This window comes from Heterocephalus glaber, unplaced genomic scaffold (assembly GCF_053883595.1).
Source record: "Heterocephalus glaber isolate CG9 unplaced genomic scaffold, H.glaber_assembly_v1.0 deba00001556, whole genome shotgun sequence".
NCBI lineage: Eukaryota > Metazoa > Chordata > Mammalia > Rodentia > Bathyergidae > Heterocephalus > Heterocephalus glaber.
The window spans coordinates 942,551-969,538 of NW_028258347.1; the positions used below are offsets into that span (position 1 = coordinate 942,551).

The 26,988-nt window shown below is 56.2% G+C and overlaps 1 protein-coding gene and 1 long non-coding RNA gene across 2 annotated transcripts; one reads left to right on the plus strand and one right to left on the minus strand.

Moving 5' to 3' along the window:
* The first annotated feature begins 4,806 nt into the window (after positions 1–4,806).
* Positions 4,807–10,318, plus strand: Odf1 (outer dense fiber of sperm tails 1). Its single transcript, XM_004850237.3, has 2 exons — positions 4,807–5,282; positions 9,818–10,318. Exons 1-2 carry the CDS (start codon positions 4,963–4,965, stop codon positions 10,194–10,196), a joined length of 699 nt encoding a protein of 232 aa, XP_004850294.1. The 5' UTR covers positions 4,807–4,962; the 3' UTR covers positions 10,197–10,318.
* A 1,054-nt stretch (positions 10,319–11,372) lies between these two features.
* LOC147824033 (uncharacterized) lies at positions 11,373–20,711 on the minus strand. Its single transcript, XR_015442957.1, has 3 exons — positions 20,269–20,711; positions 19,775–19,872; positions 11,373–12,322 (listed from the first exon to the last, which is right to left on the minus strand). It is a non-coding gene; the product is annotated as an uncharacterized LOC147824033 (long non-coding RNA).
* Positions 20,712–26,988: the final 6,277 nt, after the last annotated feature.

The following is a 26,988-nucleotide window of genomic DNA, read 5'->3' on the forward strand; positions in this document are numbered from 1 at the left end:
CCGCCCCCGCCCTGGGCTTGTGTTCTGCAGGGTCTGGACCCGTTCCAGGCCTCCTCGGTTAGCTGAGTCCTGACAGTGCCTCAGAGATGTAAAGGAACTCTACTCACCCAGGTTACCAGTTTATTACAAAGGACGGAGAGCAGCCAGGGTGGAACCTACAAGAGCCATCCAACGATGGATACACTTGATTACAATGGCACAGCGCTCGTGATGGCTGTGAGTTCGAGGCCAACCTGAGCTACCTAGTGAGAGCTTGTCTCAAAAAACCAAAAAAGGGGCCAGGGCTTTAGCTTAGTGGTTCTGGCACCTGCCTCTCAAGCGCAAGGTCCAGAGTTCAATCCCTGGTACCAAAAAAGAAAATTTATTTTTTAAATATAAAGGGCTTGGGATGTAGCTCAGTATGAAGCCCTGGAGTTCAGGCCTAGGTACTGCTATTGTAGAATTCCAAAAGACAGAATGGGCGTCAGGAGGACTTTATTTTAGGTGAACACTGGCTCAACGGACACCTGTCCAAAGGAAGAGTGATGAACAAAGGGAAGTCTCAGCTTTCTACATTTGGTTACCTGTCCAAAGGAAGAGTGATGAACAAAGGGAAGTCTCAGCTTTCTACATTTGGTTGGGGGGTGGTCTTTCTAGTGACATAGCAGGTGACTTTACTGGAACGGGACAAGGGCAGACAGTTTGTAATTTTGCCTTGCAAGAAGACAGCGTCTTATGAGTCACATGGGAACAGAGCATCATAAACCTTGTTTACAGGACATAGTTGTCTATTTTATCTGTACCAGAACAAGGAGTTACAGCTACAGGGAGCAGGAGGAGATGGGGGACAAAAAAAGTGTAGTATTTGTAGGGCCGGGGATTTAGCTCAGTGGTTCTGGCATCTGCCTCGCAAGTGCAAGGGTCCCAAGTTCAATCCCCAGTACCAAAAAAAAAGTGTAGTATTTGTATGTGACCTACACAGCCCTCCTTTAAATCAGCTGTAGACGACAACCAAATATAAGGATGAGAAAAAGCCTATGAATGTTGGGTGTGGACACATTTGGTTTCCGAAAGAATTAAAGAACTTCCTTCACAGTGCTGACATCGACCCCAGAGCCCTGCCTTGCCGGGCTCTGGTTCCTGATCTGGCCACTTCCCCAGCCCTCAGGTATCTCTGATCCTGCACTGGCTGAACCTGTGCGTGTGCATGCATGTGTGCGTGTGCGTGTGTGTGTGTGTGTCCTGCCTCATGCCCTCAGGATGAGCGCTGTCCTGTCAGCCTGAAGGGACATTTCACAAGAAGGAGAGCATAAAATGTCAATGCAGATGACCATTTGCCATAGATATTTTTGTTCTGTTTTGCTTTTTTGAGATAGGAACTCACTGCATTAGCCCAGGCTGGCCTTGAACTCAGGGCAATCCTCCTGCTTCAGCCTCCTGAGTGCTAGGAGGACAGCCACCATACCCATTAAACAAAATGTTGCCTCTCTGAAGAAAGAACTCTTCCCCTCGGTAGACCGTGGGATGAAGGGGTGTCTGCTCTGCAGTTTGATTAACTGTGAGCTGGCATGTGTGTGAATTTGGTGGAAGCGTGTGCTTGCTGTTGCACAGGTGCCCACATCATCTCTGCTCTACCTCTTGGCCTACACAGCTGGGACCTTCTCCTACCTGGCCCTTAACAGAGAAAGTGCTAGAGGACACACCCCAAAGGGCGACAGTCTTTTATTCTGGGTATTTAGTCTGATTCTTTTCCTGCATGCTTGGATTGAACCCAGGACTGCACATTGAGCCATATTCCCAGCTCTTAAAAATTGCTTTTTGAGGTTTGAGTCAGAGTCTTGCTAAGTTTTCCAGACTGGGCTTGAACTCACCATCTCCTGGCTCTGGCCTCCTAGAGGTGCAGGCGACAGGCGGGTGCCGCCAAGCCCAGCTCCTATTTACTTCTGCTTTGTTTTGGTACAGGGGGCCGAACTCAGGACCCCAGCTCTTACTTGCTTTTGTTCCTGGTTGTTACTTGCTGTCACTCGCCTGCAGGGACAGTGAGCCTGTCTGAAGGGTGTCCTTGAGAGCCAGCTGTTTATAAAGCCAGTGTCACGGAGTCACCCAGCCCTGGGCTCCCGCTATGGGCTCCTCGTCCTTCCCCGCGGTGGACGGGGCTCTGGAACCCGGGCTCGGCCTGCAGGAGGCCCGCGTTCCTCGGAGCCGCAGCTCACGGCAGGGGTCGGGCAGGGGGACGGCGCCGGGCCTGCGCATCCGGCTTCCGAACCTCCACGGACCCCTCCCTGGCGGCCGCTAGGGAAAGCTGTGGCTCTGGACCGGAAGCCGGATCCTGTGTGCCCCACAGCGCTGTATTTTCAAGAGTGTGCGTGTGAGCTGGGAAAAGACTTTTATTTTTACAAACAAGCAGGGTCCCGCCCTGCAGTGTGCTCTCAAGAATCCTTAACCTGGCGGCCGTTGTGCACTCCTCTAATCTCACACTCTGAGAGGCTGGGGCAGGAGCAGCTTAACTTTGAGCCCAGCCTGGGCGACTTGGAGACTTAGCAAGACCCAGTCTCAAATATTAAAAAAAAAAAGTAAAAGGGCTGGGATGTAGCTCAGTGTGAAGGCCCTGGGTTCCATCCGCAGTACCACAGAGTTAACAATAAAAGAAAAGGGTGGCAGCCGGTCTGCTGCAGTTGGCAGTGCCCCCCCCCCCCGGGAAGGCTGGAGCCCCGGATGGAATCCTGGTGGTTGTAAGCAGAGGCAGAGAGACCAGAGCCGACACTCATGCGCACTCCCACAGACACGCAGACACGCTCCGGTGCCCCCCTGAGACCTAAGGCCCCACCTTGCTCTTCCCCCGACCCCATCCAGTCTCCCCAGCGGCACAGGTCTTGTTATAGCCATGAGATGGCCTGGGAGTTGCGTCTTCTGGCCACCAATCGCTCTTTTCTGTCTTGCAGTATTAGGGGCTGAGCCCGAGGCCTTCCCTCTGAGTCCCATCCCCGGCCCTTTTTACTTTATTTTCTGCTTTGAGACAGGGCCTCACCATCACTAAGTCTCCCAGGCTGGGCTCGAACTCATGGCGATCCTCCTGCCTCAGCCTCCCAGAGGGCAAGTAGTGCCTTCATAACCCTGGCCTCCTGCCTGGACGTGGCCCGAGGCTGTGCCCTGTGGGAGAAGCCAGAGGGACCCTTCCAGGCCCAGAGTTCTACCACCCTTGGGACCACGCAAGAGGCACCCACTGAGGATACAGCCAAGGCCTGGGCTCCATCCCAGGGTCTGTCAGACACAGCAGGGGAACAGGTGGCAGCTGTGCAGCTGCAGCCCTGGGTCATGGGTCCTGCCTGTGCAGCAGAGCCCCAGGAAGTGTGTGTGTTGACCAGGAGCCGTGGGATCTCAGTGTCGCGCTAGATTCGGAGACGGAGTTTCTGTCTCAGTACCAACATGGTCACTGCGAAGGGTGTGGCCCTAGAGAACGGGGGAGGGGAGCAAGGAGCCCCGGTCAGGTAATCACTGCTGTGATAATGCAGCGGCTGTAACTCAGATATGGGCTTTGGATCCGGGACAGGGCACTTAGGTGGAGAGCAGCCTGCTTCAGCCTCGCTGACATTTGCTAAGGGGGGAACCTAAGGGGATGGAAGAGTAGGAAGTCATCCCTAGGTGCCAGGAGGAGTGGCAGTGTCCTCATAAACAGAGTCCCCTGGGAGGGGCAGAATCGCTCATGGAGGGTGACAGCCATGTGCATGGAAGAGCATTGTTTGGCTTTGCTGTTTGATTCATGCCAGGGGACCCAAAGGCCAGCCTCCCAGTCTTTGTTTTTTGTGGGAGTTTTTTGGTTTGTTTGGTTTTTTTGGTACCAGAGATGGAACTCAGATCCTTGCGCTTGTGAGGCAGGCGCTGGAACCACTGAGCTAAATCCCCAGCCCCCTTGTTTTGTTTTTTGAGACAGGGTCTCGTTCTGTGGTGCAGGCTGGCCTTAAACTGGCAGAGATCCTCCTGCCTCAGCCTCCCAAGTGCTGAGATCACAGGGCCCCACCATGCCCAGATTTGGGTCTCTTTAAGAGAACAGAGAGGACTTTTAAGGTGAGAGGTGGGTGTCAATGCTGAGGGACACAGATTTATTCACAGAACCCACTGTGAGGAGGATAGTGCCTCAGAGGGCGGCAGGTAGGGGAGGATGATCCCGAGGGCCACTGCTCTGCCCCTGCAGCCACAGAGAGCTGTCCACTCCCGCAGCACAGCCCCACTGCCTCCCCTCGCCCGGCTGGGGCTGTCAGTCACCCTCCAGCTTCCACCAGGACAAAAGAAACAGTGACCTTCCATGGGTTAAAAATGGGGCTCAGACTCCATCTGCCCTACACGTCCTGCAGACGTGGCCTCACTTCCCTCCCAGTTCTTCATGACGGGGGCACTGAGGGCACAGTGCCACACGCCTGTCATCCCAGTACTTGGGAGGCTGAGGCAGGAGGGTTGCCAGGAGTTCAAGGCCAGCCTGAACTGCATAGAGAGACCCTGTCTCAAAAAACCAAAAACACGTAAAAGAGGTCAAGGGCGAAGGAGAAAGAGGGCCAGAGGAAGCTTCTGGAGCCAGGCAAACACTCGAGGGAGGAAGCCCAGCTTTGTCACAGATCAGGCCCGAGCTGACAGGGTGAAGAGAAGGGGCCAAGCTGCTGCTGCCACTGCTGCCACCACACTGTCCCCGAGCACCCACAGCCCGGGAACTTGGGGAGCCCTGGCCGCTCAGGACCATGGGCATCAGGGGCCTCGCAGCCTGGGCCAGCTCTGACAGCCACTTTGTGACCCGGGGAGGCTGGGCAGCTCTCACGGCAACGGGAGACTGTGACAGCACGGGGCGTGAGGTCACAGAGGGATGGCCTTCAAGGCAGCCATCCATGCGGGCCGCGCCGGACTGTAAGAGCAGCCTCTGCGAGGAGCTTAGAGCAATTTTTCCCCCTGGGTGCCCTATCCGAGGTACTCACCCAGCGACGAGGTGCGACTGTCATGGCTGCACTGAGTTGTCTCCTGGACAGCGTGAGGAGAGACATCAAGAAGGTGGACCGGGAGCTGCGGCAGCTGCGCTGCATCGATGAGTTCAGCACACGCTGCCTCTGCGACCTGTACGTCCACCCGTACTGCTGCTGCGACCTGCACCCCTACCCCTACTGCCTGTGCTACTCCAAGCGCAGGCGCGCCTGTGGCCTGTGCGACCTCTGCGCCTGCTGCCTGTGTGACTACAAGCTCTACCGCCTGCGCCCGTCCCTAAGCAGCCTGGAGCACAAGGCCATCCGGGCCACCGAGGACGAGAAGAAAGAGATCGCCAGGTAGGGGCTGGTGCACTGTCCAGAGTGGGTGCGGGAGAGGGAGGGGGAGAGAGGAAGTCTTCGGGAGATGGAAAGAGCTGGGCCTGGTAGCACACCTGTCATCCCAGCACCTGGGAGGCTGAGGCAGGAGGATCGCTGTGAGTTCGAGGCCAGCCTGGGCTACACAGTGAGACCCTGTCTCAGAGAAACAAAACAAGACAAGACAAACAAACAAACAAAACCTCAAAAATCAAAACTAAAAAAGAAAGAAATGGCATCATTAAGAAGTGTTTGGCAGTGGCAAACTCCGTGTCTCCTGGTTATGGGGAGAGAGCTGAGTGGATCTGGATTCCCAGAGGCATCTGCAGGAGGTGCCCTCAGCACCGTTGGCTGGGCGTCCGGGTGGGCTGCAGGATGAACAGTAGTGCAGGATTTCCACCCCAGCCCGAGAGGACCAACTCCAGAGAGGTTGTGCAGACAAACTAAAAGGCTCTCCATTGAATTGGACGATCAACATTTTTGTGTTTTTGTTTGTTTTTCTGACATAGTGTCTTACTCTGCAGCTCAGGCTATCCTTGAACTCATGACCCTCCTGCCTCAGCCTCCTGAGAGCTGGGATTACTGGCATGCACCACCACACCTGACTAAAATTTTGGTCTTGATGATGTTTTCTTTTTTCTAGGAAAAGCTGTCCTCTCCTAATTTTCTACATAGGCCATTTAGCCTATTACTTTTGATGAAAAAGATAGTGGAAAGCACTGTGCCCTTTCTAGACAAATTGCGGTACATCCATGCATTAGAATAATATATAGGTGTGAAAAGCTTTGATGAGGCATTTTAGGTATTGATTTTTTTTTTTGTACTGGGGATCGATGTTTTACGTGAAAAAAAGCCAGGCACAGAAAAACTGCACATCTGGTGGTACTATTGTTTAAAAGATGGGCCCAGATGAGATGCATGGAACAATGGATGATGTTGGATGGATGGGTGGGTGGGTGAATGGATGGGTGGATGGTGAGTGGGTAGATGAATGAATGGGTGGGGGATGGATGGTGGACAGAGCCCCTTGACAGCATGGCAGGGAGCTCCACTGGAAGGGGCCCTGGAACACTGTCGCCGAGGTCATGAGCCACCGAAGATGGGGAATGGACCCTCCTCGCGTGGGACAGAGCAGTCGCCTGTAGATCCAGACGCGCTCTCTGAAGTGGGGTTTGTGCTGGCCCGTCGGGGGTGGTCCTGTGCAGGCAGTGTGGACCTGGGCCCCTCTGCCCCCCTAGCCTGCTGCACCACTCTGGCTGCTTGCTCGTCCGCCTCTGTCCCCGGCCACCGCTCTGTCTCTCCTGACAGCGGCGTGAGATGTCCTGATGCTAAATCCTCGGTCTCTGACGGGACCCGCATTTGGAGGTGCCTCGGCCCCCGGCTTTCCATCTTCCTGGATGGGGCAGATCGTCACCGGCCCCAGCCCCACAGGGCTTCCATTCTTCCTGCGCCTTCTCCCTGTGAGGCGCCTCTTCCGCATCTCCAAGCTGCTGCCCACCAGCACCCAGCACTCTGTCCTGCTGTTGCCTGTCACAGTCTGTTTGTTTTGTTGAGACAGGGTCTCACTGTGTAGCCCAGGCTGGCCTGGAACTCACCACAATCCTCCTGCCTCAGCCTCCTGAGTGCTGGGGACTATAGGTGTGCACCACCCCGCCCGGCTCTTTCACAGTCTGTGTGAAAACAGAGGCTTCTGGGGCGAGAACTCCTCGGCCCGGTGACCCACCAGGGGGCAGGCTGTGCTGTCACCCAGGCCTCCGTCCCTGGTCTGGAGTTGTCCTGGAACAACTGGAATCCTTGTTGGGGGTCAGTCTGCTGTCTCCTATCCGGGGCCTCAGAGAACGGGGAGGAGCTTGAGCCAGAGTTGTCAGTTCCCACCATCAGTTTCCTTCCTTTTTTTTTTTTCTTGGTACTAGGGATCAAACTCGGGAACTTGCACTTGCAAAGCAGGCACTGGAACCACTGAGCTAAATCCCCGGCCCTCCTTCCTTTTTTGGGTGCTGGGGATTGAGCCCAGGGTCTCCACACTGAGCCACATCCCAGCCCTTTTTTACTCTTTACTTTGGGTAAACAATCACTAGTCACTAAATTGCCAGGCTGCCTTTGAACTTGTGATCCTCCTGCCTCAGCCTCTCGAGTGCAGCCTGCCAGCAGACCTTAGCTTACCGCTCCAGGCCTCGGACCCTGGTCACTTGGAACCTCGATGTTGGGCAGGTTAGGCCAGAGGCTCAGTGGATTGATGAAGAGAACCCGCTGTCGGCCCTTCACGACATGTTAGGAGCTCGGCCTCAGCGTCGGCCCAGACCTGGAACTCGACAATGGGTTGGGGACACCTGCACTGTCACAGGCCCTGTGGGGAGGGGGTGTCAGGAACCTGTGCCCTGCACCCTCCCTGCCCAGCAAGCACCTTTGTTCTGTGTCCATCCAGAAGGGAAAGCTGGAGAGGGGAGAAGGGAGGGTGGGGAGAGGATCCGGCCACCGGGCCTTCGTTGCCGTGGGTCCCTGCACAGGGGCCACGCCAAGCGCTGGGGACCGAACCGGACAGCGGTAGGAGCCCAGCCCAGCAGCTGGGGAGGCAGCAGGGCCAGGAGCCCATGGTGCAGAGCCCAGGGCCCAGGCGTCTGCAGGAAGGAAGGGCCAGTCCCAGGTTCATAGCCGCTGAGGCTCTGCCTCCATCCACAGGAGCCGACCCCCAGAAGCTGTGGCCGACACCCTCAGGGTGACAGGCGCCTCCCCAGGCAGGACAGGATGCAGGTCCCCTACAGCCACGCCCACGCTGCTGACCACCACCCACCCGAGGGAGGGACCAGAGTCCTGGGGACCTTGGGTAGGGGACCCCGAGTGACTGCCGCCTGCCAAGGAGCTGTCCTGGTGGGAAGAGGGAAAGGGGAAAACCTGGCGACAAGATACACAGACTCAGCTGGCGTGGTGGCACTCGCCTGTCATCCCAGCACTCAGGAGGCTGAGGCGGGAGGATCACTGCTAGTTCAGGGCCAGCCTGGGCTACATAGCAGGACTCTGCCTCAAAAAACCAAACCAAAACAAATCAAAACTAATTTCGTAGGAACATACACGAAGCTGTTTCTGTTTGCACACAGAAACGCAGTCTCTCCCTGCGGAGTTGAGCGTGGGGTGGGACGTGATCATCGACTGACTGAGTGACTCATTCTTTCATGTGCGGTACTGGCACCAGGCAGTGTTTTCCCACCAGCTGGACCCCCTGCCTGGAGCACAGGCAGCTGAACCACTTCATCTTTCCAATCTCCTGGATCCCCTGGCTTCTCTGAGATGACCTTGTGTGGCCTAAGTAACAACAGGCAAGAAACATACAGGACAGCGCTGTGGCCATGGTCCCAGGCCATTCGAGCCCCACACTGACCACGGTGCTGGGCCGGAGTGAAACCCACAGACAAAACTCCAATGTCTGTGCTGTGCGCTGAGCCAGGCCTGACGCTTCCCCCACATTCCCTGGGCCGAGCCCCAAAGTAGCCAGGAGGTCAGCAGCTAACTGTCCTGGCTCACAGGGGGGAAACCAAGGCACGGAGAAGCAGAGTGGCAGAGCCAGGACATCACTGCAGGCTCCGGCTCCCTGCTGGCGGCCTCTGCATGGAGCACTTCAAGCCGCTGTTTTTCATCTTCCTCCTCCTGCTCCTCAAGGGTGCTGAGCAGCGCCCCCTTGCAGCATTTCCTGCATACTGGAGTGTCCACGTTTCTACCGCAATCCAGTTCAGACCTTTTGTTTGAGACAGTCACCACATAGCCCAGACTGGCCTTGAATTTGCAGCAATCCTCCTGCCTCAGCTTCCTGGGATTATAGGTGTACACCACCACACCCAGCGTTTTAAAACCCTTTTTCATTTATTCATTTATTGTTGTGCTGGACACTCAACCCAGGGAGTGCTGAGCCCCAGCTCTAGCCCTTTGTATGTTAGTTTGAGATGAGGTCTCAGTTGCCCCAGCTGGGTTCGAACCTGTGCCTCCACACCTAGATCGGATCAGCCCTCTGTTGTCAGCAGAAGTTGACCTGTCAGCAAAATGACTCCTGGGAGGACACTCCCTCTTCCATCACATGATTCTTTTCTTTTTTTGAGACAAAGTCTCACTGTGCAGTTGAGGCTGGCCTTGAACTCACTATGTAGTCCAGGCTGGCCTCCAACTCGCAGTGATCCTCCTGCCTCAGCCTCCCGAGTGGTGGCTTGATAGGTGTGCACCACCACACCGACTTCCGTTACACGATTCTATCACATTCAGTTTACCACCATGAGTAGTGTTCACTTTTCTATTTAACAAAAAAAGAGAGAGAGAAATTAAAGCCAGGCATGGTGGCACACACCAGTCGTCCCAGCACTCGGAGGCTGAGGCAGGAAAATCACTGGGAGTTTTAGGCCAGCCTGGGCTACATAGGGAGCTAGAGGCCAGCCCACAGTACACAGCGAGACCCTGGGTCAAAAAGAAAAACACTCCACTCTCCCGGCTGTGTCTGCACCTGGCTCTGAGCCCTGTCCCGCTTTCCCTCCCAGACTCCGCAGAACGACCAACAGACTCCTGGCCTCCTCGTGCTGCAGCAGCAACATCCTGGGCTCTGTGAACGTGTGCGGCTTCGAGCCCGACCAGGTGAAGGTGCGCGTGAAGGACGGCAAGGTGTGCGTGTCCGCTGAGCGGGAGAACAGGTACGACTGCCTGGGCTCCAAGAAGTACAGCTACATGAACATCTGCAAGGAGTTCAGCCTGCCGCCCTGCGTGGACGAGAAGGACGTCACCTGTTCCTACGGGCTGGGCAGCTGTGTCAAGATCGAGTCCCCCTGCGTCCCCTGCACATCGCCCTGCGGCCCCTGTGGCCCCTGCAGCCCATGTGACCCCTGCGGCAGCCGCTTCTCCTGTAGGAAGATGATCCTGTAGACCCGGATTCTAGCAGCACTTCGCAGGCAGCAGCCTCTCCCATGGTGCGGCCCAGGCACATAGGACAGTAGGACAGTAGGACAGCAAGACAGTAGGACAGTGAATACACGCTTGCAACCTGTGTTGGCCTGTCCTTCACTTACCACCCTCGGGCTCAGCGAGGGGATGAGGGCTGGGTGGGAGAGGTGTGCCAACCTCCACCCATCCTGCTCTTCCCAGAGTCCTCCAGGCCCAGAAGGCCACCAGAGTCTGTCACTCCAAAGGGCGGGGACCCCCCAGCAGGGTCAGAGTGCTTTGGACGGGCTGGTCCTCCTTATTGCCGTGGGGCTGGGATTTTACTGGGGCAATGGTCTGAGTTCCAAAGATGGCCTGGGGTGGTAACACACCTGTTGTCCCAGCACTCAGGAGGTTGAGGCAGGAGGGTTGCTGTGAGTTCAAGCCAGCCTGAACTACATAGCGAGGCTCTGTTTCAAAAAACCAAAAGAAAACAAAGCAGAAGAAGAGTTGAGAGTAGGGTGAGGCACACACACTGACCCACGGCCAGGCGTCTGCACTGCCCGCCGGGCCCTGACAGGCCTGGCACGCGGGACTGGCGGCTCTGGTCCACGGTGGCCTGCAGCTGACGCCGCTTTTGGCATCGATGTGGAATCCAGAGTTTGGGAGTGGGAAGGGGAAAAGCCCGCTTTTCCCACGAATCTTCGAGGTCCGTGGGACGGATCTCCAGGGCCACCCTGAGCGCTGGGCAGCAGAGAGGAGGGCAGGGCCGCTCGGGGCCGGGAGCCCCCAGTCCCCCCAGGGTCCTCTTCCTGGCATCTCAGCCTCGGGGTTAGGGCAGTGGTGTCAGCTTTGGCTGTGTGTGGAACTCTCCCGGTGAGCTGTGGAAATACAGGTGCTGGGTGTGGGGAGACTTGTCTAGGATTCGGGTGAAAACCTGTTTGGTTTTTTTTGAGACAGAGTCTCACTATGAAGCCCAGGCTGGCCTCAAACTCACAGCAATCCTCCTGCCTCAGCCTCCGGAGTCCTGGGATTACAGGCATGGGCCACCCCACCTGGCTAAAAAAAGTATTTTAAAGAAAAAAATTACCAATGCCTGGGTCCATCAGCAGAGATTGGAATGTCCAAGACTTGAGGGGCGGCCCAGGCGTGAGGGTTCTCAGAACCTCCCCCAGGCGGTGGCAGCCCAGGCTCAGGACAAGGGGCTGGGGGTCTTCAAGCTCTCCCAACCTCTTCTCTATTTTTTTCAGAACCAGGGCTCAAACTCAGGACCTTGTGCTTGCAAGGCAGGCGCAGCACCACTGAGGATCTCCAGCCCTTTTTTATTTTATTTTATTTTTGGTGGTACTGGGGGTTGAATCCAAGGCCCTTGCACTGAGCTACATCCTCAGCCCTTTTTAAATTGTTTAATATTGAGTCAGGGTCTCGCTAAGTTGCTAAGCTGCCCAGGCTGGGCTCAAACTTAAGATCTTCCTGCCTCAGCCTCCCAGAGTGCTGGATGACAGGCGTGCGTCCTAGGGCGGCTGGTACACCTGTTGCATGCCCTGCGGCACCAGAGGCAGCATGGGGCCAGCTAGAGCTGGTGTGGCTGGGCCTGGTCTGAGGCTTGGCTGAGTCGCTAGCAGGGCTGTGAGGTGAGCACAGGGCGGGTATGGCCAGGGAAGAGGCAACTGCTGCGTCCTCCATGGGTCGGACGGGATGGAGCCCTGGGCATGGATGCCTCCCAGGGCCTTGAGTGCAGTCCCAGGGCGGAGGATCCAGCAACCACCAGTCCAGCAAGCGCAGTGGGTGAGGCAGGAAGTGGCTGGGTGGGGCCTGGAGGGCAGAGGCTCCCCTGGCTGTGGCCAGGGATGCAGGATGATGCTCACTTCACTCTGGAAATGTGCAGGGCTGAGGCTGGAGGCAGTGTCCACCGAGCGAGTCCCAGAGGGAGAACTGCGTAAGTGAATCTTGAATAAAGTTGCTCCGGTATGGGGTGGAGAGGACGGCTTCCCCAGCGGCTGCCACTTACTTCATTTCTTTCAAAACTCACGTTGGAATTATTTTACAAAATGGTCGCACCCATCCTCAACTCTTCTGCAGTCTTCGTAAGAGTCCCCAGATCCCCAGGGCTGACCAGACCCTCAGCTACCCTTTGGGGGAAACAGCAAGGAATAAAAAGAAAGACCGAGTTTGATCCCCAGTACTAAAAAAACAAAAAAACAAAAACAAACAAAAAAAGAAAGAGACAGAGACAATTTTTCAAGATATGGGGGGACTGGGAGGAGACCTGGCTGTAGTGAACAGACCAGAATAAAATCCGAGGTTGGTCCACTTTTATTAGGCAGTGAGAAGCGCAGGGCGAGGGCTCGCTCACGGTTCATGGAAGAGCAACTATAGAAAATGGCAGGATAAGGATTAGGTTAATGAGGAAGCAGACCTTCTCTAGACCCAAATGCCTGTCCTCAGCAATGCCCTGCTCCTCAGGAGTGTGGGAGGCCTTCTGCCCACAGCAATCCCGCCAGGGCAAGCAGCCTTCCACCATTTCCCTGTTCCCGAGGCAAGGTAACACCGACCTGGAGACTGAGAGATCTGAGTTAGGTAGCCTAGTGGTCAGCACCCAGAACTAGTGGGAGACTAAGTAAAAGTTTTTCAATTATCTCAAAACAGCCAGGCATGGTGGCACACACCATGGAGGCTGAGGCAGGAGGATCGCTGTGAGTCCAAGACCAGCCTGGACTACGTACCCAGACCCTGTCTGAACTAAAACAAAACAGAACAAAACCCAACCAAAACAACAACAGGTGAACTTCCAGGGGTGCCAGGGGTGCAGCTCAGTGGTCAAGTACAGGGATGGCTCAGCACTGGGGAGGCCCTGGGTTCAATTCCTGGAAACGCATCCCCCCAAACAGAATCAAAACAAACTTACTTTCCCTGCTCTGAAATTCCCTTTCCTGTATCTCTCTGCCTCTGTCTGCTCTCCCACACGTGCATGTCACCTGCAAAAGTCTGCCCCTCTGACATAGCCCTGTGGCTCAGGACCTTATGCCCAAAGTTACAGTGGGTTCCATCCTGAAGCCAGGAGATGGGACGGCTTTGGATGGAGTGTGGACTCCACAAAACTGGGGAGTTTGGAGGGCTTTGGTCAGAGCACAGTTTTCAGGAAGGCCCACAGGCTCACATGATTCACGATTGCAACAGGAAGTGAACTGGAAGCAGTGGCTGCATTGGATGCTAACCTAGAAGCACTTCTGTCCAGTAAGTAAATAGTTCCTGTCCCCAAAGACAAAACCCAAAACCCTAGGAATGCATCCATTCCCTAGGCAGCTGGATCCTGAGGAAGGTACACAGCGTGACAGATCTGAGTCCTCCTCCCTGGGCCACACCGTGCCCTGTGTGACAGGCACTGGTCACACGCAGGTCAGCAGGCTGGCCCACGGCTGGCCACAGCACAAAGGCCCTGGAGCAGGCCTTCCCGGGATGGCGGGGCCCACACTCCCGGAACATTGTTAACTCCGCCCCTGCCCTGTGAGCATGCTTGCCCAGTGTGCGGGCCTGCCCCCACCCCGAGATTTCCATGTAAGGCTGTTCGGGGCTCAGACTTGGCAGTGCGAACTCCTCTGAGCCCGCCAGTGTAATAAAGCTTCCCTCTGTGTCTCCTCGTGGCGCTCTTGGCCTGGTCACCTCCGGAGGTACCTTCAGGGAGCCGCAACACTTGGCTGAACTGCTGAGCTGTCGAACTTGGCTGTAACTGGTGACCTCGAGATGAAAAGCCTTGTGATTGCACAGAAACGTACTCTATGTGGAATGAACTGCATTTATCAAAAATACAATACAAAAAGAATCACGGTATTAGCACTGGGCCTGGGATTTAGCTCACCACCACATCACCTGCCTGGCAGGGGAGAGGTCCTGAGTTCGATCCCTGCTACCAAAAAAAAAATTATATATATATATATGAGTTAGAGGCCAACCTGAACTACATAGCAAGAGTATGTCTGTCTTAAAAAACAACAAAAAAACCAGGCTGGCATGGTAGCATATGCCTGTAATCCCAGCACTTGGGAAGCTAAGGTAGGAGGATTGCTAGGAGTTGGAGGCCAGCCTGGGCTACACTGAGTTCAAGACCAGCCTGAACTACACAGCGAGACCCTGTCTCAAAACACAATGCAAAACAACAATAAAACCAATCAAACCCTAAATTCCCAGTGACTTTAACAAATGGCCGTCATGTCCTGCTCATGTAGGAGCCCACGGTGGGTGTCAGGCTGGCTGAGGCGCTCCATCCTGCACTTCCCAGCCAAGCCCTGAGAAGAGGACAACGCCCACCCCGCCTGGCTGCCCACTGCTTCTGCTCCTGGCCCATGGGCAGAGCTGTCACCTGGTGCCCCCTGCGTGTGGAGGACTCCAGGGACCCGATGGGCACTGAGGAACCCAGGCTGCCCCATCACCCGCCACGATGCCGGCTCTCGCTAGTCTGAGGGGTGGTTTTGTGGCACTGGGGATGGAATCCAGGGCCTCTGCCCTGAGCTACATCCCTGGCCCATTTTCAATTTTTTATTTTGAGGCAGGGTCTCACCGAGTCACAAAGTTACCCAGACAGGGCTTTAAGCTTGACATCCTCCTGCCTCAGCCTCCCAGAGTGCTGGGACTGCAGGTATGTGCCACACACCAACGCCCATGCAAATATTCTTATCTTTGAATGGTGGATTGACTTCTCTTTTGTGTCTTGGTTTCTGGACTTTGGTTCATGCTCAGGAAGGCCGTCTCTGCTCCAAGAGAAGAAGAGAAATCTTTGCTCCTTGTGGGGCTGACAAAGACACACTGATTGTGGCTGGCATTTTCAATCTCTCATTTTCAAGGCTGACTGTTTTCTGGCTGGGTCTTATACTGGTAGCAGCATTTCTCAGGATTTCCATCATAGAGAAGAACGGTGCTGAGCTAGGTGCTTGCTGGGTGAATGGCACTGCATCCTTACAGCTGCCGACTGAGCCGTGGGTACTCTAGCTCTTCAAACACGGGAATGGAGGTTCACTTTTGGTGGTTTTTTGAGACAGGGTCTCCCTATGCAGCCCAGGCTGGCCGTGTTGTGTCGATGCTCCTGTCTTGGCCTTCCACACTCAGCATGAGGTTCAGAGGCCGGAGCGAATGGTCCACACACACAGCCATAAGTGTGCTCACGGGCCTGCCCCAGCTCTGACTCAGTTTCCCCGATGCCCCTGTCCTCCACATGTGCCGCGTCAGGGCTTCCACGCAGCAGAGCCGGCCCAGCCCTGGCAGAATGCCCTGTGGCCGGAAGAGGGCCTCTGTCCCCCGAGGCTGCCGCCTGCCCATCAGGACCAGCGACACTGGGACATTGTGTGAGCCAGGAGGGGCTTCCTTGGCATCCCTGACCTGACCTCGAGGGATGGCTGGGCCAGGACGGGTCACATGGGCCCGGTGAGGACTGAGGACTGGACTGAGCTGGCCTGGGCCCAGCCAGCCTCCCCTGCTCCTTCCCAGGCCCTGGCTGGAACCATTCCTGTTATTTTTCTCTTTTCTGGTGGCACTGGTGAGACAGGAGCTGGATTCTACTAGGCAGTAAGGACGGCACCCAGAATGGATCCTACACGAACATCTGCCCCGAGTCCCCAGAGTCCGGCCAGGCAGGGACGTGGCAGGGACACCACACAGAGGGCCCCGAATGCGAGCGGCCCCTGGGTAGAGATCCCTTCTTCACCCCTAGAGCCCTTGGTCAGAGCCCTGGGAACCTGGAGGACCCTTCCTGGAGAGCGAGCACTGTTTCCTTACCTTTACACCCTTTAAATAAATGTGCTTACCCTCTGCCTCCTCCGTCTGCTATTTCCTCCTCTGTCCCTGTGGGACTCAACCCTGTCTTTCGATACCACTGTGGATGGAACCCGGAGCCTTTGCACTGCGCTGCGTCCCCAGCCCTTTTAATTTTTAATTTTGAGACAAGGTCTCACTAAACTGCCAAACTGCCCAGGCTGGGCTCAAACTTTGGGTCCTCCTGCCTCAGCCTCCCACGGTTTGGGGCTCACAGGTGTGTGCCACCGTGCTCGGCTTAAGCGTTCTTCCAGGCAAGCTTGCGTCTGAATCTGTTCTGTCTGGACCAGGCCAGAGGTTGTAAAAACCCACATTCCCGCTTGGCGTGGGCTGCAGGAGAGGAAGAGGACCCTGGGGAGTGGAGGGGCACTCCCGGAAGGGCTCTCTGGACACCTGCCCCGGCAGCACAGTGGCTCCCCCTGACTGTGCCTGGCTCTCCCTCCCCAAGCAGGACGGGGCCCAGCAGGCCGTCTGTCTGTCTGTCTGTCTGTCTGGCCTGTGACATTTGCTGCTAGTTCTCTCCAATTTTTTTTCTTTTTTTTTAGTACCGGGGATCAAACTCAGGTGCTTGCGCTTGCAAGGCAGGCAGCAGAACCACTGAGCTAAATCCCAGGCCCTCTCCAATTTTTTTTTGAGACAGGGTCTTGCTGAGTCGCCCAGGCTGGCCTCAAACTTGCAGTGACCCTCCTGCCTCAGCCTCCTGAGTGCTGGGCTCACAGGTGTGTCCCACAGCGCCCAGCTGGTTCTCTCCATCTTGTCAGGAGAAAGGCTGCCACAGGCCTGTGTCCATGCAGGAGCTGCCCACATCAGCCCACCCGTGGGGAAGGCCGGGTCGCCCGGTAGGTGGCAGGCCTGGTTGGTGGCAGGTACGGGCTCAGGGAAAGCAGCCCTGTCTCCCGGCCACTGGGAAATAGGAAGGTGGTCATAGGAACAGAGAGCAGTGGTTGAAGACAGGTGTGGTGGTGCACCCTGTAATCCCAGAGCACAGGAGGCTGAGGCAGGAGGATCGCCAGGAGTCCCAGGCCAGCCTGGGCTACTTAGTGAGTTCAAGGCCAGCCTGGACTACATAGCAGACCCTGTCTCAGCAAACAAAACAAAGAAACCACAAATCTGGGCGTGCTGCAGAAGGCTCCCCAAGTCCATACCACCTGCGGCCGGCAGGGCAGGAGGGCAGGCGGCAGGCGGAGCTTCTGCCGGGTGAGCCCGCTCCTGTGCCACCCCGGGGGGGCAGCAGGCCGGGGGCTGGCCACAGAGAGGGGTCTGCGCGCCCTCTTCGGCCTGGGCCAGTTCCCTCTGGGTCCTCGGCCCCGCCCCCACCCGTCCCCTCCCTGCGCCTCCCCATGGCAGGCCCCGCCCAGCCCCGGCTCCTGTGCCCGAGCCCCAGGGTCCCCCGGCCCCCCAGGCCGGCCCTCCCGCACTGGGACCCCAGAACACTTTGCAAACTCGGAGCCTCCTGGCGGGCAGCCTCAGTTTACCGCTTTGCTGTCGGCAGCCCAGCACCCGGCCCTGTCCCGGCCGCCAGAGGCCTCTGCGCCTCCTGACCTGTGCGGCCTGGGGTCCCACACGGCACGGGCCCCGGCACACTGTGTCCCCACGCGCAGCCCTGACACCGCCTTCCCGGGGAGGGGACCCGAGGGACCGGCCCGGGGCGGAACCCGAGGCACCGCAGACCCAGGCCCAGCCACTGCCCAGCGCCCTGAGGCCACGCCCCTTCCTTCCCTTCTCTTCAGGCCTGGAGATTGACTCTAGGGCTTTGAACTGAGCTAAAGCCTCAGCCCTTTTCTATTATTAATTAATTAATTAATTAATTAATTAATTTATTTATATTGGTATCGAGGATTGAACTCGGGACTTTGCGTTTGCAAGGCAGGCAGCGGCACCACCGAGCTACATCCCCGGCCCCTCTATTTTTTTTTGAGAGAGTCTCGCTATGCAGTCCAGGCTGCCCTTGATCTTACTATGTAGCCTGGGCTGGCCCTGAACTTGTGGTGAGCCTCCTGCCTCAGCCTCCTGACTTTCAGGGGTTACAGGAGTGTGCCACCACACCCAGCTTTTTAATTTTATTTTGAGACAGGGTCTCCCTAAGTTACTAAGTTGCCCAGGTTGGGAGCCTTGGACCCTCCTGTTTCAGCCTCTTGAGTGCAAGGATGGCAGGTGTGCACCACTGCGCCCGGCAAGCAGAATGTGTTCGAGGCCATCCCGGCTGCAAGCATCGTGTTCTCCGGAGTTTGTTGTTTTGTAGGGAGAGCACCAGGGCCTCAGAGCATCTGTGTAAAATGTCATCACAGGGCAGAGAGGACAGGAAGTCGGGAGAGAAGGAGAAGGGAAGAAAAAGCAAGCAGACAGCGAGGCACAGCTCACAGCCAGCACGGACGCCCAGGCCAGGTGAGGGGCCGCCCTGCACTGGGGAAACCGAGGCACAGAGACACACGCTGCTCTGACCCACCCTGAGCCCAACAGCCTTGAACACTGCTCTGAGCCTTCGGGCCCACGCTGGGGGGGACGGCAGAGGGCACCTAGGGGTGGCTCCTGGGTCCCCTCTGCCCCATCAAGGAGCAGCTGCCCACCAGAGCCCCAGAGCTGGCCCAGGCCCTGACCCTGACCCAGACCAGCGTCTGCTCAGGCTGAGATCTGAGCCAGAGCTCAGCACCATGAGCAGGTGCTTCCTGCGCTGGAGAAGATGCCACAGGTGTTTGTTGTTTGTTTGTGGTACCAGGGATTGAACTCAGGTCCTTCTGCTTGCTGGGCAGGTGGTTGAACCACTGAGCTAAATCCCCGGCCCTGCAGGTGTTTGTTCTTGAGACAAGGTCTTGCTTTGTAGTCCAGGCTGGCCCTGAACTCACCATGTGTGCCACCACGCCCAGAGGAAATACCTGTGAGCCTGGCGTGGGGTACACACCTGTCATCCTAGCACTCGAGAAGCTGAGGCAGGAGGATCACCATGAGTTCGAGGCCAGCCTGGGCTATGTAGTGAGACCCTGTCTCAAACAAAACAAACAAAACAAACAGCAAAAACAGAAACAGAAATAACAAAACAAAAAATTACTGTTACAAATTAAGCAAAGAGGGGCGAGGGTGGGTAAGGGAAGCTGGATGGAGCCTGCTGTGCATGTGGGCTGGAATATCAGAGGGACCCTGTTAATACGTACAATGAACACCACTCATAAAGCACAGTAAGTTCAAATACAAATGAAGCAAACAGGAGCCAGGCACGGTGCTGCACACCTTTAACCCCAGCACTGTCGGAGGCAGAGGCAGGAGGATTGCAAATTCAAGTCCCACCTGGGCAATTTAGAGAGAACTTGTCTTGAAATAAATAAGCATGGGGGAAAAAAAAGAAAAAGAAAAAACATATATAAATAAATAAATAAATAAGCCTGGGGATGACTCAGTGGGCAGGCCCTGGATTCAATCCCAGTACCACAAAAAACTAAAAAAGCAAACAGAACATACATATATGCTGCTTAGATTATTTTATTTATTATTATTATTATTGGTTTTTTGAGACAAGGTCTCACTATGTAGTCCAGGCTGGCTTTGAACTCCCTGTGTAGCCCAGGCTGGCCTCCAACTCATGGTGATCCTCCTGCCTCAGCCTCCCGAGTGCTGGGATTGATCACAGGTGTGCACCACCACTTCTGGCTTCTCACAAGCCTTTCCCGTCACCCTGAGGGTCCCCTGGCCCAGCGAGGGTGCGACTCATCAGCCCCGCAACACAAAGAACAGCACCAACGGTCCGCACACCCAGGGGGAGGCGGGACCTGGAGGGGCTGTCTTACCTCAGGTGGCTGAAGGGGGAACAACAGCTGCGTCCTCACCGGAACCCTAAGCCGGTGTCGCCGACCTCCCAGCCCTGGCGTCTCCATCCTGCTGGAATCTGGGTGAGGGCAAAGTTTTGTTTGTCCGTGTGGTGCTGGGGCCTTTGCCCCGAGCTACTTCTTCAGCCCTTTTTTATTTTTAGTTTGAGACGGTCTCACGAAGTTCCCCAGGTGGGACTTGAACTTTCGATCCTCCTGCCTCCGCCTCCAGTAGCTAGGATTCCAGGTGTGCAGCACCACACCAGCTCCTGCTGGGCTCTGCGCCTGGAACTCAGGCAGTGGCGGACAGGAGCAGGGGCAGGTGGAGGAGACAGGACAGTGCTTCTCAGCACACTTCTGGGTGTGGCTCAGAGTCCCGGCTCCTCCCACAAACCCTCCTAAACCGGCCACTTAAGTCTGTCTTTTCTCCCAGGCCACCGCCCCACGACCCTCAAAGACCCCAACCCATTACTCACTGGGCTGGTGAGGAGGGAGACGGAGCGCCCTGGGCCGATGCCCGTACAGGGCTGCATCGGCTCTGTCCGGAGGCCCCGGCTGTCCCGGCGTGGTCTCCCTGCCTCTTCCCGAAATCCAGCCACACTTTGCCCGCTCACGAATTGCACACATTCCCCCCACAACGCAGAGGTCTCCACGCCCAGGCTGTGGAGCCACTCACTCCCTGGGCCTCGGCAGCATCCGCGAAGCCAGCGAGACTGGGTCTCAGCGCTTTCTTGGGGTCCCGGTCAACCTGGTCAGGGCCCCGACTGTGCCTTGTCCTCTGCACCCCTCCCAGCCCAACACAGTGCACGTGCACACACGTGTGCACACGCAAGATCTTATGTGGAGGGACTCACAGACCCCACGAGGTGACCCTCCCATCCCCAGTGTCGGGGCCCAGGCTGAGCCCCTCTCCCGGGCTCTGCCCCTCCTCCTGGCTGGGCGGTAGGGGTCTAGATCAGAGTCTCAAAGGCGTGTTAGCTCCGCCCCTACACATTCCTTTCCAATAAGGTTGGGCTGGGTGTGGTGCTGCACTTCTACCATCCCAGCACTCAGGAGGCTGAGGCAGGAGGATTGCCAAGTCTGAGCCTATGCTCCTGGCCCAGGAGGCTTTCCACAGCCTGCCTGGGTCCTAAGCTTCCGGCACTGGAAGAATCCCAGGCCAGGCAACAGGACAGGGTGACGTGGAGCATGAGTTACCTCCAGGCCCAGCCAGACGCCCTTGCTGAACTGATCAAAGTCCTCCTGCAAAGCACCCAGCCAGCCTCTCTGGTGGCCAGAGGGTACTTATTAATATCCATGCTGGGCACCGAATCCAGGCCTCGTGCTGCTCGACACGTGCTCACACCCCAGGGCCAGAGCTTTGCTGAAGTTCACAAAATTCAACTGGGTCTGGGGACACATGCCTGGGATTCCAGCACTCTGGGAGGCTGAAGCAGGAAGACTGCAAGTCCAAGTCCAGCCAGGACAGCGCAGCAACTTCACAAAACCTTGTCTCCCAATGAAAAACAAAAAGGGCCGGGGATGGAGCTCAGTGCCAGGGCCCTGGGTTCAACCCCCGGCACCAACACCAAAATAAACACATGGTGCAGAGCTTGCCAGCAGAACACCCTCCCGAGCAGGAGGGCGCAGCCTGTCCCTGAGCTCCCGGAGCCCCACGCCTCACATGAAGAGCCCAGCGGGAAAAGACAGGGGGAAAAGGCTCTGCCTCGGGAGTTCCAGGCCAGCCCGAACTACACAGCGAGACCCCTGCCTCAAAAAAATAAAAAATTAAACAAAATGAAGGAATTACTGATAGCAAGGTATTAATAGGACTGCGTGGCAGGACCAATAGTAATGATTATTTTATTTTTTATTTTTATTTGTATCTCGGAGACAGTCTTGTTATGCAGCACAGGCTGGCCTCGGGAACTCATGATGATCCTCGTGCCTCAGCCTCCCGAGTGCTGGGCTTATAGGTGCACCTGCTCTTCTATTTTATTTTAATTTTCCTGGTGCTGGGGATGGAGCCTGGGACTGTGGACATGTTCCTTGGGCCTACAGCTGTCCTTCCAGGAGCTCCAGGTTGGACACCAGCCTGCAGGGGGCAAAGAGGAAGGAAGGAAGGGCCCATGTCAGTCGTCTGTTGAGGCCGCCTGGCAGCACCACCCTGGCCCCATGCTTCGGCCCACAAGGCGCTGGGGAACAAGCAACGTTCCAGCCACAAATCTACAGCAGCCAGGGTTGGGGGTGCACGCCTGACATCCCAGCACTCAGGAGGCTGAAGCAGGAGGATCACTCTGAGTTCAAGGCCAGCCTGGGCTATGTAGTGAAACTCTGTTTCACAAAAAGAACAGAAACGAGCAGAAGAGGAGCCAGGTGCTGAGGAGCACCAAGGACTGCTCACGCCGCCGGGCCCAGGACAGACTCCAGCCTCAAGGAGACACTGGCTGCCACCTTGGGCTTGGCCTGTAGCTTCTTGGGCCCTCAGGTGATGCTGGCAGCCACAGGGAAGCCAGAGTCCTGGGTCTCGGTGGAAGCCACGCCCACCTTTAGGGAGCAGTTAAAATGGGTTCCCTAGGGCGGCTGCCTGGACTGAAACTCCGCTCTGTAAAGTACCGGACCCTTTTGGCCCACACAGCCATCCTTCTGTTTTGGTTTGGTTTTGAGACAAGGTTCTGCTATGTGGTCCAGGCTGGCCTCCAGCTTGCAGTGATCCTCCTGCCTCAGCCTACTGCCTGCTGAGATCACAGGCAGGTGCCACCACACCTGGCTGAAGCTTGTGCTTTTAACCTCCTCCCTACACTGCTTTCCACACACTCCTGGGGGCGAGAGCAGCACTTTTCCCGGCAGCCTCTGCGGCGGCGGCCTCACTACCGAACCAGGCAGGAGGCCGCAACCACTGGCCCAGCACTTTCTTTCCTACTCCTTAGTGTGGCTAAATACAAACTTCCAGGCTCCCTGCCTGCTTTGCTCTGCTTCCTTCAGCAAGGCCAGAGGGTTTGTCCTCCAGTTGTGCACACACCTGCGATCCCAGTGCTCTGGGAGGCTGAGGCAGGAGGATCTCAAGTATGAGCCCTGCCTGGGCAATTCCGCGACTTAGTGAGACCCTGTTTCAAGACAAAACATTTTAAGAAAGGGCCAAGGATGCAGCTCAGTGCAAAAGCCCTGGGTTCGATCCCCAGTAATGGAAAATGTAAACAAAGGTATCTTTCAGGATCCGTCGTGTAAGTCCAGGTTCTGCGGCAGTAACAGATGGCCTCTTGGGTCGCAATGTCTTCCGACCCCAGTATCATTCTCCACCAATGCCTCCGCTGCAGAGGAACAGCTGGGCGGCCTCCGAGAAGCCAGGCTCGGCCAGACCCGAAGGCAGGACCCCTCCCGGCCACCAGGGGGAGCACACGCCACAGTGTACCGAGAGAAGGGAAAGCCCAGCCAAACAGCCTCACTGGAGTAAAGAGCCTCTTTAATAAAGGGTGCAGGAAAACTGGTCAGCTTGCCAAAGATTAAAACTAGACCTCTCTCTCTCACCGTGCAGTGAACTAAAGCCGAAATGGGTCAAAGATTTAAATATTAAGACAAACACCGAACCTGCTGGAACACAGGTTAGGTAGAACTCTTGAAGACATTGGTGTAGGAAAGGATTTCATGAAGAAAGCCTCAGGTGCCTGTGAACTAGCACAAACAATCAACAAGTGGGATCTCTTCTTATTAAAAAGCTTCCGCATAGCAAGAGAAACCACGAACAGAGTGAAAAGACAACCCGCAATGTGGGGAAAAAATTTTCACCAGCTGTCCATCCGAAGTGTTGAACTCAACCTTTAGACTTCTCCGGGGGCCACCCCTGGAAGCCAGCACTGGGGGGCTCCGGCAGGAGGATCACTGTTTATTGTTCCTAGAGCGTCACTGAGAAAGAACAGAACGGATGGGCGAACTGTGTCCGAAGGCACCGTGAGCAGCTGGCGACTACAGCTTTACCCGTTCTCTGCTGAACTAAATTTAAGTCTGGGAGTAAAATGCGTAAGTCTGCTCATGGCTAACAAGAGGCCACCGTGACGATTCCGCTGCCCCCCCCCCCCAAGGTGACGATTGTGGAGACAGGGTCTTTACGGAGGAGGACGGACGAGGCCACTGGGAAAGCCCTGGCCCAACATGACGCGGACGCAGGCGAGACCAGGCAAAGCCAGCGAGAAGGCCGAGGTCTGCGAGGGGGACCCACAGGCCTGCACCTGGGTCTCGGCCTTCTGCCGGGGAAGATAGAATACGGGTGTGGGTGTGGCCGCCTTGTCCGGGTGTTGGTTATGGTTTTTGAAACCGGCACCTGGACCCCCTTCCGCTTTAACAACAAAACCTGGGACCCGAGCGCCTCTGCCCCGGCAGACCCGGTCCTCACGGGCTGCTCCTTGGGGAGCCTGGGCTGCCTGTGTCAGCGACAGTCGTCCCCTCTGCACAGTGACCCCACACGATCACCTCCGCCAGCATCTCCGTTCCACAGTGGAGGCTTCGGGGCAGCTTCGCCAGCCGCGTTTGGCTCAGGCCCTGGAGGCTTCGGATCAGGGGTGGATTCTTTTGCTCGCTTCAGACGGAAATCAGGAAATCCGCAAAGCGCGGCTCGGCCCGGGCTCTGGGCTTTGCCCACAGCAGCCCTTGGCCCTGGGTCTCCGCTTGAGCCCGAGGCTGTCAGTCACACTCGTGGCCACTGCTAGTTGCTGGTCTCTGCTGCGATCCCTGGACGCCTTCGGTGCGCTCCGCCAGCCGCTGGTCCGTACCAGCGGCCCATCTTGGGGCTGCTCAGCGCTAGCAGCCCCAGCGCTCATGGCTCTTTTAAAGCCAGCTCTCTGCCCGCAACACTGAGGATAAGAATCCCAAGTAGATTTACAAGACCTCTGGAGCCCACACTATCCAGGAAATAAATCACGAGAGACTTAGAGGACCACGGGCGCCAAGCTTTACATGAATGCCAGCTGCGTCACAACACAAGCACATTGGAAAACAAGGGGAGTGCTGATTATATAGCATCTGGAAGCTTGTTATTGGTCCAAATTGGTCTTGCTGAGTGTCCTGATTCAGGCCTCTGATTGGCCTACTTTCAAGCCTACTGATTAGTCCAAATTTGAGCCTGCTGATTGGTCCAAATTAGTCAACCCTCAAATCTTCTGACCCGAGTTTACTGATTGGTCCAAAGTCAATTCTACTGCTTGGTTGAAATTCAAGGCCACTGAGTCAGGTGGAGCCTCCCGAGTGGAGGTGGCAGCGGCTTGGCTGACAGCTGTCATCTCTAAGAAAATCTGGGCATCTTCAGGAGGGCGATGGGTCCAGACCGGATCTGATCTCTGCCCTTAGGGGCGGTCTCCCTGCCTTCTGCAGGGAGCTGGGGAGGAAGCTGGCTCCACCTACTGTCCGAGCGGCCTGGAGAGTGGTGTGAAGTAATCTGAAGGGAGGACCCTGGGTCGAGGAGTCCCAGCCCCTCTCAGGACAGAGGGGAAGCCAGTGGATGGGCGCGACAGCGGCCTGGCAGCCACACCCCTCTCTGGCAGCACCGGAGAAAAGAGGTGTTTCTCGTCTTTCTCCAGTGTGTCAACTAGGAGGTGGGTGGAGCATGCCTATAATCCCAGCTACTTAGGAGGCTGAGGCAGGAGGATCGGAAGTTCAAGGCCAGCCTGGGCAGTTTGGCAAGACCCTATCTCTAAAATAAAAAGGGCTCAGCACCAATAAAAAGTAGCTCAGTGCCAATTCGCTTGTCTCCCAGGCATGAAGCTCGGGTTCACTTCTCAGTGGTGTAAAACAAATGTCAGCCATGGCTGCAGTCACCTAAATCTTGAGCAAGGCTGGGTCTGCTTCCAAAAGGCTCTCACACATGCTGGGGACAGTGGGGCACTTGGCAAAGGGTGCAGCCCCTCACCGTGCACCCCACGGCCAGCCTGAGTGTCTTCACAGTACGGAGGTAGTGTCCCCAGAGCACGTGATCTGAGAGGAAGTTCTTCAGGAGTTCTGGAAATTATCCAGCTCTGTCTCTGCAACTGCCTGTTGGTCTTGCCATGCAGCCAGGTCAGCGTAGGAGGGGACTTGCCAAGGACATGAGGGCCAGGGAGCAAAACTCCCTGCCACCTTGGAATCTCAATATCGTGAGCATTTTTCTTTCTTTTCTTTCTTTTTTTTCTTTTTTTGAGGCAAGGTCTTGCTATGTAGTCCAGGCTGGCCTTGAACTCACTATGTAGCCCAGGCTAGTCTCAAACTCGAGGTGATCCTCCTGCTTCAGCCTTCTGAGTGGAGGAAGACAGGCATGGGCCACTATGCCAGGTGTGGCACTGGATTGCTGGCTCTGGCTCCAGGGCTGGTTTCCATTTGCATTGCTGATCTGAGCTGTGACTGCATCCTCTTTAAGGTCCTCGTCTTCCCCTAAGTTTCCGAGCCTGAGCCTGTCCTGGAATGAGCATTCTAAGCCCTATTTTACAGACAGTGCACAGGGCCACAACACAGCTGAATCGCTCACATTCAGCATGGAGCCGACGCCAGCACGGGGCCGTGGCCCAGGGAGGTCCCTTTCCGGAGGTGCTGTCTCCCTCTGTCCCCAGTGCTCAGTGCTCAGTGCTCAGTGCCCGCTTCCCTCTTTCCTGGGGGCCGGGCAAGCTAAAGGGTGCCTTTTTGAGGTCGATATTCAGGCCCCAGTCATCAGAGAAACAGGAAACTCATTTTGCAGAAGCCTACCTGGTCGTCTCTTGTTAACTTCATGATATTTCTTGACTTTTCATTTTCTTCAAAGAAGTCCACAGTGATCCTTCCAAAGCCAAGCTTTGCTTCCCCTGACCAGTGGCTGAGCTTAGAGTTAAAAATTAAATTCTTCCAAGAAAATAAGAACAGTAGGGGCATCTCCTTTTTATTTTATTTTTTATCTTTCTTTTTTGTGTTGGCGCCTCCTTTTCACAGTTGGGAGTGTTTCGGCATCCTGTGGCCAGGCTGTCCCTCCAGGGCTCGAAGGATTCCTGCCCTGCCCTCAGCGACAGCACAGCCCGGAGCTCTGTGGAGATCAGGGTGCCCGCCGGCAGGGAAAGTGGCTGCTCTTGACTCTTTCTGCTGAACAGGCCACAGATGAGCATGCTGCATGTCTTTGAGTGCAGTGTGTGCCCACGTGGACCCACATTCTGGGGTGGACCCCATGCGGCGTGGCCCGGCCATCTTCTTGGGGGAAGAGGCTTTGGTGTAGATACTGACCCTCGTCC

Coding starts and splice junctions, on each gene's coding strand:
- Odf1 (XM_004850237.3), top strand. CDS start 4,963: ATGGCTGCACTGAGTTGTCTCCTGGACAGCGTGAGGAGAGACATCAAG. Junction 5,283..9,817: donor GAGAAGAAAGAGATCGCCAG/GTAGGGGCTGGT, acceptor TTTCCCTCCCAG/ACTCCGCAGAACGACCAACA.